Source organism: Sceloporus occidentalis, unplaced genomic scaffold (assembly GCF_023333645.1).
Source record: "Sceloporus occidentalis isolate IW3139 unplaced genomic scaffold, rSceOcc1.0.p SCAF_4, whole genome shotgun sequence".
NCBI classification, from domain to species: Eukaryota; Metazoa; Chordata; class Lepidosauria; order Squamata; family Phrynosomatidae; genus Sceloporus; species Sceloporus occidentalis.
Window position 1 is genome coordinate 165632102 of NW_028316984.1, and position 16895 is coordinate 165648996.

Here is a 16895-nt window from a genome sequence, read left to right on the forward strand (position 1 = left end):
TCACAATTCACAGCAAGCTTGTTTTTCACACATGCTCACTGTCTCCTTGACAGTTTCCTTGTCAACAGAAACCAAACTAGGAGGGGGCATGAAGGCAAATCAGAGGCCCCTCCCAATGGTTTAGGGAGGGAGGAATCTGCAAACTAGACAAAGGTCTCTGGTCAACATTGGGATGTAGGTGTTGTATTTGTGCCTTCAAGTGGCCTGTTGACTTATGGTGACACTACCAGTTTCATCAAGTTTTCTTAGGCAAAGGATACTCAGAGATGGTTTTGTTAGTTCCTTCCTCTGAAATATAGCTTACAGCACCTGGTATTTGTTGGTGGTCTCCCATTTGAGTACTACAAGTCCTTTTAAGTACATAAATCCATGGAATGGGAGGAAGAAAGACAACAGGTCATCATTTCAGTCACATACTGATGACCATTTGCCATAGTTATACAACTCCTTTTATGTTTTTTTAAATTGAATCCAGACTTTTAATCTTACATTCAATCCTTATACATATTTACTTAGTAGTAAATTACATGCACTCAGTGGGATTTAATCCTTAATATATATGGGTTGCATGGAGCTGTAAGTATTTATTGCAAATGGATCAAGGAAACAGGTTTCCATCAAGAGACTTGTTTGCTGGTGCACATTTTGAGAAAGCTTTCTATTTAAAGAAACAGAGGAAAACTTAGGAATCTTATTTTGAATCTTTATTCCAATCTGGAAAGACTTCAGTGGGTTATGCATTAATATCATCCTGGTGCAGAAGGTGTAAATATGTAATAATAAAAGATTGTCATCATTTCTGTAAGACAACATATTGGGTGAATTTCAAAACAAGCCCCCAAAAAACCCCTCAAATCCTACTGTAAAGCAGCTTAGCTCTGAAACTCCAGATACCCATACTAGCCTTAAACTGCAGAGCTTCACATTTATCAATATTGACAGGAAGAGAAACAAAAGCTGTAGTTGCACAGGCAGTAACCAAAACCAAAGGCCAAAAGGACTGTTTATGTATTTATTTTTAAAATGCCTTTTCAGGTCTGTTTTTTCAATGGGCCCCACATGAAAATTTTCCTGGCTGCTATTGGTAACCTATGACACAATAGACGTAGTGCCACCTCTTCATTCATGCTGCAAAAACACTGAAACATCCACAATGTGAGAACTGTTGACTACCTTTTCTCCAGTTTGCCTTGCTAAAAAGAAAAGGCAAAGTTCAGGCTACAGTTTGTTTGCATTCTCCAGCCGGTTGCAGGGCCCTGTGTGTTTACTCTGCTTGTGGATCTGCTCACTTTAACAGCAACTCCCCCCCCCCTCCAGTCTCATGAAAATGCAAATGTCACCTTCACAGACTTAATAAATGTGTATTTTCTCATTGTCGGAAAGAATGGTTTCATTTACTGTGGTTTTCAAACATTCTCATCAGGCAGCAAGGGAGGAAACAACTCCCATAAATCTTTTCAAGCTGTCAAGTTATATCCAGCTAAAATGCCTGTGACATTAATTTGGCATGTTACCAATTGGGTCCTACGGTGAAGCCTGTTTGTGTATTAGCAGTGTGTCCAGAGTGTCAAAGGACATCTCCCACCACCAGGCAACCTAATCCTATGCCAGTTTACTCACACAGAAAGTCTGACTAAATTGGACTTGGTATGTTGAGAGATCTTGTAGCACCATCTTGTAGCTTTCCTAGACTAAAGTCTACTTCCTCGGATGCATTTGAGGAATATGGTACGCAGAGATCTTGTAGCCCCTTTGAGACTCACTGAAAGAAAGAAGATGGAAGCAGGAGCTTCCCTGGGCTTCAATCTACTTCCTCAGATGCATTTGAAGAACATAGTGTGCAGAAAAATCTTACGTAGCCCCTTTGAGACTTTCTTTGAGAAAGAAAGAAGTTGGCGGTGTGACCTTGTCTAGACTTCAGTCTGCTTCCTCAGATGCAGTTGGTGCATGACTTAAGTCTACAAAAGCTCATGCTGCCAACTTCTTTCTTTCAATGAGTCTCAAAAGAGCTACAAGATCTCTCTGCATACTGAGTCTACAGATGACGCTATATCTTTATGTTGGATTTGGACTTACATCCTAACAGTATACATAGGACAACAGTTTTAGTTGTCAGCCTCTATTGTGTGCTTCTGCGAAAGGGGTTTAAAACAGACATGCCATGCAATCCTGTCCTCATCAGTTCAGAAGTAAATCCTACTGAATTCGGTGGGACTTAATCCCAGATCAACAGGCACAGGACTGCAGCCTTCACCTGAGACCCAATACACACTGACTTGGAAGCATATGCCTGAGGCACTTGCGTGGGACTTATTTTGAGTTAAAAATGGTTGGGTGCAGTTCTGTCCCTGGCACACATGCCTCTTGCTTGTGTAATGGAGTAGTAGCCTTGCAGCTGGGGAGTATAATGGGAAAGGAAAGGCAGGAAGAGTGGGCAGGGGGAATAAAAATGCTTAGTCAGCAACTGTTCCTGCAATATTTAAAAGGTGAAATGTAAGCAGGCACCGTGCCAATGTCTAGAGAGCACAATAATGCCCTTCTCTGCTTTTGTGTGTACAAATGGCACGGTGACAGAGGATCCAGGATGGCAGAATTAGGAGGCATTTCAAAAGAGTTAAAACGATTTAAGTCCTCTCTGTTGTCCAAGCACTGAGCAAAATAAATAAATAAATAAACTTACTCAGGAACTATTAATATCAATTGAATTTATTACAATTTACTAAGCTCCAAGGCACATTACAGTGTTCTGTTAACTACAGAAATGTATAAAGGACAAACAGAGCATGTTTCTTTTTTCTTTTTCTTTTTTCCATGTACAGCAATTTTGCTCTAGTGTTCAAAAGCGTCCGTGCATCGATAAAGCAAAACAAAAAACCAACAAAAAAGAACACATGAAGATTAAAAATGTTCAGGTCGAGAGGAAGAAACTGAAACATTTCTTTTTTTTTTTTACAAAGTTGCAACAACAACAAAAAAAAGTACACCCCTATATCACCCCACCGTTTTGCAAAAAAAGAACAAAAATGAGCTTTTTGGAAGGGGGGAAAACAAGGAAAAGACAAAGTGAAAGACAAACACTCTGGGCTCATTTTAAAAAAGAAAGAAATGTAAGCTGTCATCATTTTTGTAGCAAATGTTTTTAGGCATCAACACTGGCCTTGGCAAAAAGAAAAGGGGGCTCGTTTTTATGTTGTATTTTTTTAGACTTTTTTAAAGACTTTTTGTCCTTTCCTTTTTAGAGAAGTGAATACATTTACAAAACAATGAAAAACAAAAATAAAAAATACACACCAGCAGCAGGGGGTCCGCTAAGGGCAAGACTGAACCGTGTTAGCTAGCCAACACACTGCCAAAGCAATGAGGAACAACAAGTATTTTGTGGCTGCATCCACACTGGAGAGAGAACCCGGTTTGGCACCGCTTTAACTCTTTGTCTGGCTCAAGGCTATGGAATTCTGGGAGTTGGAGTTTGTTGTGGGGCCCAGAGCGGAGCTCCACTCTGGGCCCCACAACAAACTCCAACTCCCAGAATTCCATAGATTTGAGCCAGTTAGATTTAAAGCGGTGCCAAATCAGGTTCTCTCCAGTGTGGATGCAAGCATTATATTGTTTTAACTGAAACAAAAACAAAGGGGGGGGGGGAGATTTAAAAAAGAAGAATAGCTCTATCCTTCAAATGAAGAAGGGGTACATACCTTTGTTTCAAAATATAGAAACATACGACGAAAATGAGGTCTATACATAAGACTAAACTTTTTGCTGAACTGTCCGTCGGGGGTTTTTTGTTGTCGTTGTCGTCGCTATTCACAATTCTACAAGAGGAAGGGAAGGGAAGGGAAGGGGTCCGGCTGTGGCCCTGGCCTCTCAAGGGTCCCTCTCCTTTTTGACTTTGACATCCCCGGCTAAAATGGTGGCGATCTCGCCCTGCATAAAGGCCCAAGGCACGTTGGAGCCGACCAGGGGGCATTTCTCGCCGCTGGGGCAGTAGACTTCTCCCGTGGCCCCTTGGGCTTTGATGCTCTCCCGGGAACAAGGGAAGCAGAACTTGTGGCTGGGCACCGAGGGGCACTGGACGAAGTGGGTGTCCTCCAAGCGTTCGTGGCAAATGGTGCAGCAAAGGGGTCCGCTATTGGCCATGGGCGAGTCGGGAATGTTTTGGGGGTGCCCTTGGTCCAGGCCCGGGTGGGCGCCGGGGGGCGGCGGCGGAGGAGGCGGCGGCGGGGGGGCCACTGGCAGGCTGAGGTCCCCGGGGGCTCCGTTGCGGGAAGCCAGGCGGCGCTGGCCGGGCACCGAGGCCGGCGAGACCGGGCTGCTGCTGTTCCGCCGCGTGGAGGAGGTGGTCGAGTGGACCGAGCTGCTGCTGCCGTCCTTGGGCGAGTGGGCATTGCCCAGAGTGTCGGCCACCGACATCAAGGCGGCCATCGGGGACTGGCCGTTCTGGGGGGCCGACTCCGGCGGGGTGGTCCGGTTGGAGTGGGGCCCCAGAGGCGGAGGGGGAGGCGGGGGCGGCGGCGGGGGAGGCACCCCGGCGAAGCCCCCCGAGGCCATGGTCAGCTTGAGGGCCTCGCTCTGGCTGGCCATCCACTGCTGGCGCTGCTGCTCCTCGCTCAGCTTGAGGCTGCCCTCCGAGCCCGAGTCCGACGGCTCCGGGGAGGCCTTCCTCTTCCTCAGGCCGCCGCCGCCTCCTCCTCCGCCGCCTCCTCCTCCGCCGCCTCCCCCTCCTCCTCCTCCGCCAGGCCCGCGACCGGAGCCCGCTCCGCTGCCCCCCGCCCCGGCCGAGGAGACGGGCCCCCGGGGCAGGCTGACCAGGGTGGAGGGCAGCATCGGGCAGGCGGCGTCGCGGTAGGGCTCTGGGAGCATGTCGGCGCCCACCATCTCCTTGAAGAAGCGCACCGACTCCGGCAGCAGGTCCCCCAGGAGCCGCCAGTCGCCCGAGCCGTGCTTCTTCTCGTACTCGAGGTACTTGAAGCCCGACGAGAGGCCCCGGCCGAAGTCCTTCATGCAGTCCTGGTACATCTGCTTGGCCACCCCGGAGGCGCTGGCGAAGACCGTCCCGGAGCCGCTCGGGTACTCGATGAAGAGCTTGAGCTCGTAGTCCAGCCCGGGCTTGGAGACGGCGTCGAAGGCGAAGACGCGGCCCAGCAGCGCGTGGTCCTTCTTGAAGCGCACCTCGTAGGGGGTGCAGCCGGCCAGCGCCAGCAGCGTCTCCCGCACCAGCTTGGGCTTGCTGGACCAATCCTCCGCCCGGTTCCGCAGGCTCTCGCTCAGCTCCGACAGCGCCTCCGCGTTGCGCTGCTTCTCCTTCAGCTCCCGCTCCTGCTCCACGCCTCCGCCCCCGCCGCCGCTGCTGCTGGAGACTGAGCCCGGGCGCTTCCCGCAAGGGTCGCCTCCCGAGGAAGACGTCGAGGAAGAGGAGGAGGAGGAGGACGAAGAGGACGAGGAGGAGGAGGTCGGGGGTCCCCGCGGGGGAGGCAGGGCCACTCCGGAGGCGGCGGGTCCGTTGAGCAGCGTCTGCGGGAGCAGATTGGGCGGCACGTTGAGCTGGGCCCCTCCGCTGCCCTGGGGCAGGCTCCCCACCATCCCTCCGTGGGCCGCTCGACGGGTAGAGGACGAGGACGAGGAGGAGTTGGGGCTCTGGCGGTTCAGCTCCGGCGGACCGTCGTCGGGGACTTTGGGGAAGCCGTTGGGGCCGCCCAGGCCGTTGGGGAGGCGTCCGCCGTGGCCCCCGCTCAGGCTGCCCGACGGCGGAGGCGGAGGCGGGGGAGGCGGGTACTCGAAGCGGCTCCGCTGCTCACTCAGGCCGTAGCGCTCCAGCCCCGACGGCGCTTTGGAGGCCGCGTCCACATGGTTGAGCTGCTGCTGCTGCTGCTGCTGCTGTTGGACGGCGGCGGCCGCTGCCGCCGCCGCTGCTGCCGCCGCCGCCGCCGCTTCCTTGGCGGAGAGCCCGGCCACGGCTTTGACCCCGACGGGCGGCGGGGGGTCCCGGGGAGCGTCCGTCCTGGAAGCAGCCGTGGGCGCGCTTGAGCTGGCGGGCCGTCTCGATGACGAACTCGATCCGGTCGGCGCCCTCGTAGTTGACGCAGCCCCGGCAGACGGGCTCGCTGAAGTCCCAGATCATGGCCCACGGCATCCGGGGAAGGTCGCACAGGTAGCACGACTGCCGCCGCGACGACGAGACCTGCGAGGCCGACATGGCTGCCGCCGGCCCCGGGCTCTGGTTAATTCACCGGTCCTCTCCTCTCCCTAGTCCGGCCGGTGGGCTTCCCAGGGGCTGGAGCTCCTTCCCGCTCTTCGCTGGAGGAGGAAGAGGAGGAGGAGGAGGAGGAGGAAGGCTTGGAGGGGGAGGGCTCCTTCCTGCTCGCTTTGCCTCCCTTTTACCTGCCTGGGAAGGAAGAAGAAGGAGTGAAGGAAGGAAGAGAAGGAAGGAAGAGAAGAAGAAAGGAAGGAAGGAAGAGAGGAAAAGAGGAAGGAAGGAATAAAGGAAAGAAGGAAGCAAGCAAGGAAGCAAAGAGGGAGACTTACTACCTGCCCTCCGCCGTCTAGCCGCGGCTGAGGGCTGTTTCCTCGGTGTCTCCTCCTGTTCTTCCTGGGGCTGGGGGGGGGGGGGGCGGGGGAGGAAGGAAGGAAGGAAGGAAGGAAGGAAGGAAGGAAGGAAGGAAGGCTCCGAGGAGGGCAAGGAGAGAGAGTTTTGGAGAGAGCGAGCAAGGGGAGCTCCACTACCTGCTGCTCCGGCGCTGACCCGAGCTTGCCCGCTTCCCCTCCCGAGGGTTGCGAGGGCCCTTGGAAGGGGTGGATTTTGGGGGGTTGTGGAGGGGGGAGAGGGAGGGAAAAGGGGGGAAAGGGGGACCCACGCGGCTGCTTTGCAACCTGGGGGTCGGGTTGGTTGGTAAGGGGCGCCTCAAGTCGGCGGCGGCATCCTCCTCCTCCTCCTCCTCCTCCTCTTCTTCTTCCTCCTCGGGGCCAGCCACTCTTTGGGTCCTTGCTGCTGCTCCTGCTCCTCTTCCTGGGCTCACATCCTCGCGCGCTCCTCGGAATTGGGATCCGGGGGAAGCCGGAGTGTCACTCTGGACGGAGGAGACGTCGGGGGGGGAGGGTTGGCTGAGGGCTCCTGGCTTGCGGCTCTGCCCCTCCCCTTCTTCCTCCCCCCTCCTCCTCCTCCCCCCCCCCTTAAGCCTCGGAGGCCACCTGGGTGGGGCTCCTACGTCACCTCCTCCTCCTCCTCTCCCCCCTCCTCCTCAGCCTTTGCGGTGCCGCTTTTTCTTCCCGCCCTCCCTGGCTGACTGAGTGACTGACTGACCAGCTTCGGCGGCGGAGTCCCTTCCCCTCCCCTCCCCTCCCCCGCCCTCCCCGCCACTTCCTCTCTGCGTCTGAGGACAGGGAGCCCACTTGTGGCGAGGGCCTTGCGCATGCTCCGTCTCCTCTTTCCATTCCCCTCCTCCTCCTCCCTCCCCCCCCCCCAAGCGGGGTTTGTGTACAACAGCTGAAGCCAAGCCAGCCGCCGCTTGGAGACCGAGGAGGAGACTCTCTTCCCCTCCTCTTCCCCGCTCTTCCCCTCACAGGCACCCAGGGCTATCTTTGGAAAATTCAACAAAACCTCCCCTCCCTCCTGACCCACTCTTTCTCTCTTCCCACCCCCCACCCCCACCCCCCCACACACACACACTCCCAGCCTGGCTTCTCCTCCTCCTCCATGGCAGGCTCCCCAAAGCCAAAGCCAGCCAGGGGAAAAAGCACATGCGAGAGGGAAGGGCCAATTGTTTGGAGAAATAACCCGGTTTGCCTCCCCCCCTCCGCCCTTTAACTCTTTCCTGGCTCAAGGCTTTTGGCATCGTCGGTTCAGAGGTGTACAAATGATCAATAAGAAATATTAGATACTCAGAGAGAGAGAGAGCCCTGTGCCTGTTGATCTGGGATATAAGTTCCACTGAACTGAGTGGGGTTTACTTCTGAACAGATGAGGACAGGATTGCATGGCAACTGTCTGTTTCAAACCCTTTTTACAGAAAAGGCTGACAACTAAAACTGCTGTCCTGTATATAGCTGCTTAGACGTAAGTCCAAGCCTAATGTAAAGATACAGTCATGTGAGCCTGTAAACCCAGTCTGTAGGCAGATCTTGTAGCCCCTTTGAGACTCACTGAAAGAAAGAAATTGGCAGCAGGAGCTTCCCTAGACTGCATCCACACAGGAGAAATAACCTGCTTTGGCTTGTTGTCTGGCTCAAGGCTATGGAATTCTGGGAGTTGGAGTTGGTTGTCCAGCCCTATTCTGCCATGCAGGGAAACACAATCATTTGGTAGTCCAATTTTGTCAGAGCATTTCAGGAGGGGCTCACCCCCCTCCCATCCTAGTTTTGGGGGGAGCTTGACGCCTTCCATGCCAAGTCATATCAATTAAGGAACTACAAAGCTAGGAAGCAGGCTGCGAAGGGCCTGCCAGCAGGATCCAGATTGCCTCCCCAACTCCCCCTCCAGCCCTTTGCAGAGGAATTCAGCTGCCCTCCGCTGAGTCGACGCATTCCCTGGGATGAAGAAACAAACCATCCGGCCGCTAGGAAATGGTCAGATGTGACCACTGGCCAGGCCAAGGCTGGATAACCTGGTGCCTTGTAACAGGGTAACCAGATGTCCTGACCACAGAGGAGGACAAGGCAATGTAACATGTAGGCGATTCAAGAAAAAAGGAGGCTATGACCAAAGATAATGTGTAGGACATTACCAAATATACTAAAAACACTAATATAAATCCGTGCATCTTAGTCATGCTCAAAAAAGAAGGGCACTTTGGCATTCCTCCTGGATGGAAGGTTGAAATGTAGGACATGTCCTGGAGAAGGAGGATGTCTGGCCACCCTGAAAATTATTGCAGGACTTCTTCCTTTAGTGAGCAAAGAGGAAAGGATTTTTATGCAGAATTTCTACAACAGAAAAATAAGGTCTCTTTTGGTTTGGGGGTTAATCCAGAATAATGAGTGCATCCAAGTTCTCTCCCTCTTTCTTATCTACATAGAGATATCTATGTCTGCACACACTAGTCCCTAAACTTAAAAAATGGCAACCAGTCCTTCCTGGTTGGAAATGAAAGGCTACCCAATTATTGATAGAGGTCTTCCTATCTTATTGATAGGATGCTTCCAGACAGACAGCTCCTAGCACTGTCAATAGAAACAGAACACACTTTTTTTTCTGATTTTGCATTTTGGGTATTTTTGAAGGGCAAGGGAGGACCGTCTGCCAGGTGAGGTTTTTACTGTGCAATCCAAATACTACATTCAGTTTGTGGGAGGCCAAGAGAGTATCATCTTCCTTTTGTATCCCTCTGCAGTTTTTCCATCCTTTCTTACACACCAAATAATTATCTCTCGAAGAAGACTCCTGTAACACTATCATAAGGATTTTTTGCAAGATAGATTCAGAGGTTATCAACTTGAGGGTGGATAACAACAACAAAAACGGTTTAGGAGCCAGCATGTTGTAGGGGTTTGGGCACTGGACCACAACTCTGGAGGCCCATTCGAATCCTTGTTCCGCCATGGAAACTACTTGGGCAAGTCACAAATTCTCAGCTGCAGAAAAAGCTATTATAGGCATGCCTTAGGGTCACCATAAATTGGAAATGACTTGAAGGCACTCAGCAACAATTAGGTTTAACTTTAGCTCCTAATCAAATATCTGGTTTTCTTTTTGAAGGGGCGGGGGGGGGGGGGCAAGGCAAATAGTACCAGTGTTTTTTAAAAAAAGCATTGAACCATCAGTCTAATTAAAACACTATTTTTAAAGACAATAACTTAAAAAACAATTAAAACACAGGGAATATATATTAGAAACAACACACTTAATTGCATGCCTCCCTACCCTAGTAAATTAAGGCTGAAGACCTGTTTAAACAGGATGGTTTTTGCTTCCACTCAGCCCAGTGAAAACCAAACTGGATCTTTGCCAAGTGAGTGCAGGGCCAGGCCCTCAAATCAGAGGAAACTGGTTTCGACCCCCACTTCCTCTAAAAAACCCGCTTTGCCTGGGTGGGGATCATGTGTTCTCCAAGCTGCATTTCAGTCTCCCTTTGAACTGTGGTATGTTTCTGCCTATTGATCTTTCTGGAAAGAGGCTGAATGGGACCATGCTTTAATCGTATCTGCTTTAGAGCCACACCCCAATGCCCATGCCCTCATTTGACTTTCACCATAGCTCTTCTTCCATCTGGAGGCTTAGTTTTTCTCAGAGTGTGCTGTTCTTCTGGCTCTGAAGCTTTCGTGCTCATCTTGTAGGTCTCCAGGGCTACAACTAGTCAGTTCACACCCCACCCTGGGGTTAAGTCATCTTCCAGTTCTAAAGGACCATTCAGCCCAGTTCTTACAGGGTTGTAGGGGTCTTCACCTCCATCAGCATGGGCACACTTCTTGGCTCAGGATAAGTCAGAGCATAAACATATTACAATTTTGCACTAGACCTTCCATAATTGCTATCACCTGCCAGTATGGTTGGTATGATTATTAGCCCAAGTTCTCCTATGATTTCTGGGGTGAGTGCCTTGGAATCCTGTTAGTCTGTTCCAGAAAAAACAACTAAGAGCCTTGTGGCATCTTAAAGACTAAGGGCCCTTTCACGCTATACAATTATATCACTATGGTTCCACTTTAGCTGCCATTTCTGCATCCTATGGAATCCTGGGATTTGCATTTGAGAGACTGCCAGAGAACTCTAGTGCCTCCCCAAAGTACAAACCCCAGAGTTCCACAGGATGCAGCCATGCTATTTCAAGTGGAATCATTATTATTCTAGTGTGTAAGCAGTTATTTGGCATATACAGTGGGCCCTCCACATTCACTGGGGTTAGGGGTGCAGGACCGCCATGAAAGTCAGAAAACTGCAAATAGAAAACCACTATTTTTTTAACCTGAATATATGGTTGTAAATGGTGAGGAACACTAGCTGTCAATGTTTAGTTGTTCGCAGTGTATTCTGAAACCCAGAGCAGGTATGGGTTGAGGATAGTGGATTGGAGAGAAGAGTGGTGTGTTGGAGACTGTGGATTGTAACATACAGACAAGTGTATGTTGACAGAAGTTGGAGCTTTTGTTATATATAGTGTACATATTGCAACAGGAAGATAAAAGCCTCCAAGGACTTTGGAAGAAGTCAACTGTGTCTGTGCCTCATTTCAGGTTGGTCAGTGCCTTGTTGCCAAATACTGCAATACTGCATACTGGATTGTGCTTCTGCACTCTGCTGTGTGTGAGCTATGGTTGAGGTCAAGCACCTCAGACAGTGCTGAACGTTGGCACCTCTGTTTGGGCCTAGTTTTTGTTTGTTTTTGTTATTTCACACTGTGTATTGCACACAGAGGAGAGCCAACAGTTTTTAAGCTTCAGGGTCACACCAGGAACACAAGTTGCGCAGGCCTTTCTCTGGTTAAGAAAGACCTTTTGGTCTGGGAACCAGTAACATCACTGAGGGAATGTGGGGCATGTGGACCTCACTGTGTGACACCCCAGAGAGGGGTGACGCCCAGTTGGTCCCATGGCCCTGTTCTCCTCAGGAGAATGAGGTAGCAGCAAGGAGCCAGGCTGAGTATGCTTGTAGGAGGAGGAGGTGGCAAGGATGGCCGGGGAGTGCATGTGCTTCTCCTGACTCCTTGCTGCCACCCCCTACTCTCCTGAGGAGAAACGGGCGATGGCAAGGATGGGAGGTATGGCAAAAAAAGAGTGGATCCGCAGGCATGCACTTGTCCTGAGTGCCCCATGCCTCCTTGCAAAAGCTCCACCCCTTCCGCCTCAGAAGCCCCTGCCCTCCACACCAGGTGACACCAGGGCCAGGGACGCCACTGCTGGGAACCAACTTTGTCATGCTCTAGAAAATAACAACAACAATAATGCCACATTATCCCACCATACCTTACTGATTGCTGTATGGGGCCTTATGTCCCATACTGAGATGATGTGAGATACCTAAAAATAAATGCTGAGTCTCTGTCATCTGAAATGTTTGGGACCAGAAGTGCTTTGGATTTCAGATTTATTTATTTTTTTCAGATTTTGGAATATTTGCATATACATAATGAGATATCTTGGAGAAGGGGCCCAAGTCTAAACACAAAAGTAATTTAAACACTGAAGCCCCCTTGTCCCTAATGGCAGTGTGGTCACATGCATGCACCACCACTGAGGACAGTGGGACTTGAGGTCCCACAGACTTTGGGATCTGAATCCCACAGGGGGATCTGGAATGGATCACTCATGGATACCAAGGTGCCACTGTAATTTTGTGTATAAAACAAAGCCTATGTACACACTGAACCATCAGAAAGCAAAGATGTCACTATCTCAGCCACCCCATGTGGACAATTTTGGATTTAGGGCTATTTCAGATTTCAGAATTCTGGATAACGAAGACTCAACCTGAATGAAATTTCTATATTCTTGGACAGAATCTGAATCATGAATAAACTAATACTCCAGCCAGGAACATTTGATAGACCAGGAAACTGTGAGTGGTAACAATAAAGAAAGCAGAATTCAAAGACATAACCAAGTTAGTCTGGAAAATCAGTATAAAAAGGGATCTTGGAACATCTTTAAGACTAACTGAAAGAGAGAAGTTGGTAGCATGAGCCTTCGTAGACTTGAGCCTACTTCTCCAGATGTATACGGTGGCATCTGAGGAAATAGGCTATGTATTTGAGGAAGTAGGCTCAATTCTACCAAAGGTCATGCTACCAACTTCTCTCTTTCAGATGGCAGTTGCCACCCTTCACACCTGAGGAAGTAGGTTCAAGTTTACAAAAGTTCATGCTACCAACTTCTTATTCCAGTAAGAATTTGGCCTCCTCAATGAACTTTTCCTTCAAATTTATAGCATTGCAAAGAGGGAGGACACTGAAAATCCTCCACACCAGCAACTCCTGTACACAAAGGTTAGCCCTTTGAGACTAACTGTGCAAAAGAAGTTGTGGCCTATGCTTTTGTAGACTTGGACTACTTCCTCAGATTCATTTGGGTCTATGCACCTCAGGAAGTAGACCAAGTCTAGGAAAAGCTATGCTACAAGTGCTTTTACCCAGTTCCTCTCAAAGGTGCTACAAGATCTCTTTGCATACAAATATTTCAAATTAATACGGCTATGTTTTGGATTCTACCTGCAACTCCTGGATTGACTGCCTTTGCATCCTTCTGGGAAACCTTGCCTTGAGGTTACTTACAACGCTGGACATCTGGGAAGTGAAGACATTTTTTTTCCTGGTAAGTGTGTGTGTTGTGTGTGCTTTCAAGTCATTTCCAGTTTATGGCAACCCTCAGGCAAACCTATCCTTAGTGGTTTCCTTGGCAAGTTTCTTCAGAGGGGCTTTGCTATTGCCATTCTCTATTCTTATTTGGAGGGCGGGGAAAACAATGGTCCAAAACACACTGCAGAAATAATCCACTTTGAGATGGCTTTAACTGCCCTGGCTGAATGCTAGAGAATTCTGGGAACTGTAGTTTTGTGAGACATTTAGCCTTCTCTGTCAGAGAGCTCTGGGGCCACAATAAATTACAGTTCCCAGGATTCCCTAGAACTGGTCTCAAACAGGATTATTTCTGCAGTGTGTTTTGGACCAATGTTCTCATTTTGCTCCCTTTCTCCGTAATTTACACCCCTGAAAGGATGAGACAAATGATGATGATGATGGAGAAAGGGGAAGATGAAAAAAGAGGAGAAAGAAGGAGGAGGAAGAGGAGGCGGCATCCTATTCCTCTGTCTGATCTGGTTGTGAAAACAAACGAGCGACATCGGGCTGGGAGGAACCAAGGAGGCCAAAACTGCATCCCCACTGTAGAAATAATCCGGTTTGACACCACTTTAACTGCCATGGCTCAGTGCTATGGAATCTTGGAAATTGTAGCTTTGCTCTGGTGCCACAACAAACTACAATTCCCAGAATTCCATAGCATGGAGCTCCACTTTAGATCCCCATTCTTTCCCGCGTTGGTGGGAGGCTCCGCTCTGGGCCCCACAACAAACTTCAACTCCCAGAATTCCATAGCCTTGAGCCAGAAAAGAATTAAAGCGATGCCAAACCGGGTTATGTATCCAGTGTGGATGCAGCCCTGGATTAGGAAACTGGAAGACCAGGGTCCAAATCCTTGCTGAGCCATGGAAACCCTCTGAGTGACCTTGGACCACTCTCATATTCTCCTTCCCTTAAAGGAAAAAAAAAACCAGTCATTTTGGGGGCTGAATTACAACTCCCAAAATCCCCCACAGACCTTCCTTTGGAGACAACAGACAGCAGGAGGAAGAAAGAAAACTTCCGAGCCAACTCTCGGTTGCAAACAGCAGCTTTGCAGCCAAAGCAGCTGGTTTTGTTTTTCTAAAAGAGAGAGAAAGGAAAAGAGAGGGAGCTGTGGAAGAGGGAGGCCCCGCGAAACGCGTTGCTGAATTCCTGGAATAGTTGCGGAACGCGTTCCAAGACGGGTGTCGGATGAAACGAAACGGTCCGCAGCCCTCCGTTGCCGGAAAGTGTCTCTCAAAGCCGGGCTCAACGCTGAGCCCCTTCGAAGGTGTTTCTCAGTTCCTTTTGTCGGAGCTCCTTCCTACCCAGACTTGGTTTCCTTTCGTTTTAAGATGATGATGATGATGATGATGATGATGATGATGATGATGATGATGATGATGATGCAAGGAGAGAGGGAGGGAGAAACAAGACCACGTTACGTGCTGGAGCTTCTCTGCATTTCTTTTTAAGGCGTCTGTATCTTTCTCTCTTCTTTGTCCCCGGCTCCGTTCCTTCTCTCCCTTTATTGAGATTTTCATCTCCTCAACATTAAGTTGTTGAGGTTTTTTTAATATATGTATTTATTCAAAAACAGGAAATCAGAAGAAGGTCAAGAATGGGAAGGACAGCTATGAAAGAACTAGAGAAGATCCTAAAACGCAAGGATATTTGAATCATTTCGTATTATTTCTCCTTTAAAAAAAAGAAGACACCCCGAGATCTACCTCAATCATAGACCTTTCCTAAACTTCCTACATGGCTTCCCTCCTGAATTAAAGGGGTTTTAAACCGCCTCTCTCCCTTTTCCCAGTTTATCACCCGTCCTTCCCTTCTCAGTCGTTGTTTTTACGCCAGTAACCCAGCAAAGGTTAAGCGGTTGGTTGACTTCTAAACCAGGGCCGGCCCTGCCATTAGATAATATGAAGCAATGAATGAGGATTGCAAGGAGAGTGGTGTGACAGTAATTCTCCAGCTACTTCACCAGCAGATCTGGGTGCATCCCAAACCACATTGCCATTCCGCCCCCTTATTAGCCCACTGCATCAGGTATGGTACAAAATGCTCTAGCCACATTGCCAAGATTTAAATGTCAGCCAGTCCTGGCCTAAACACCCCAAAGACAACAGATCCTGCCCGATTTTGGAATCTAAGCAGCGTCAGCTCGGGTTAATACTTGGATGGGAGACGCTGCAGGCCATATTCCGGACGAAGGAGCATCTCTGAATATTTCTTGGCTAAGAAAACCCTATGGATTCATGGGGTCGCCATAGGTCGACTTGAAGGCGCGCGTGCGCACACACACACACACACGGGGGGGGGGGTTGTTAGGGGGTAGTTCTTGCCCCCTCGACTCTGGTACCAAAGATGTGGTGGCATTTTCTGCAAACAGCCTCACCACGAAGAGCAATAGGACGAACAAGACCCGCCCCGGCCTTCCCTAAGACGTGCTCCAGGTGCGTTGGATAGCGACTCTTGCCTTCCCCATCTTGCATGGAAGGAAGGAGAAGGAGATCGTGTTCCCCAAAAGCCCCCCATCCCACGTATTGGACCGCAGCCCCCATCTTCCCAAGCAGCCCGGCAGGAAGGAAATAAACAACCAGGGTTTCCCTAATACCCTCCAGATGTGTTGGACTACAGCTCCTACTGTCCCCAGTCAACCAGGAAAGAACCAAAAGGGAGGAGGCAGCCCCAGATATGTTGGCCTACGACTCCCGAGGTCGATGGGAGTGACAATCCAACACACCTTGGAGCAGGCCTTCCTTCCTTCCTTCCTTCCTTCCTTCCTTCCTTCCTTCCTTCCGTACTTTCCCTTTCTTTCTTTCTTTCTTTCTTTCTTTCTTTCTTTCTTTTTTCTCTTTCTCTTCCCCTCCCTCCCTCCCTCCCTTTGTTTCCCTTCCCATCCCATCTCCCTTCCTTCCTTCCTTCCTTCCTTTCTTTCTTTCTCTTTCTCTCTTTCTCTTCCCCTTCCTTCCTTCCTTCCTGTCTTTTCTCGCTCCCTCTTCCCCTTCCTTCCTTCCTTCCTTCCTTCCTTCCTCTCTTCCCCTTTCCTTCCTTTCTTCCTAATTCCCCCCCTTCTTCTTCTGCTCCCCCTCCCTCCCTCCCCACTTCACAGCCAGCGTTCAGCCCTCTTCCCCTCCTGGGACCATAAACAATCAACAGAACTAAATCCACACTCGGGGTAATGTTTCTTCCCCGAGGCTCTTCCCAGCGTGGGCCAGACGCCATTCTCGTGATGCTGCAGAATCCGCCGAGCCTCAGGATGGGCTTCCTTACCTCCAGCAACCAACCAACCCAGCAAGCGGCCGCCCTCCCCCTCCTCCGCCGCTTTCCATCCCTCTCCCTCAGCCATTCTGATCCCCCACCCAACCACCCCAAAAAGCCCATCACACAGGATCAAAGGAGGAGATGCCAGCGCAGGGAAAAGAGGGAGAGAGAGGGAGAGAAATGTCACTCTCTCCACTACGCTCAGGATTAATAAAAATGTGGATTAAAAATAAAAAAGATTTACTGATTATGTGTGTGTGTGTAGGTGAGTGTGTAAAAAGCGTGTCCTCCATATATATATATATATATATATATATATATATATATTTTCTATGAGCTCTTATTTCTGTGTGTGTAGAGAGAGAGGAGTAAGAGCAGGAC

The 16895-nt window shown here is 49.9% G+C and overlaps 1 protein-coding gene across 1 annotated transcript; it reads right to left on the reverse strand.

Moving 5' to 3' along the window:
- Positions 1-734: 734 nt before the first annotated feature.
- Positions 735-7126, reverse strand: IRF2BPL (interferon regulatory factor 2 binding protein like). Its single transcript, XM_089522267.1, is given in 3 exon segments — positions 735-5980; positions 5982-6382; positions 6526-7126. Coding segments are annotated over 2 exon segments (2328 nt in total). The 5' UTR covers positions 6194-6382; positions 6526-7126; the 3' UTR covers positions 735-3864.
- Positions 7127-16895: the final 9769 nt, after the last annotated feature.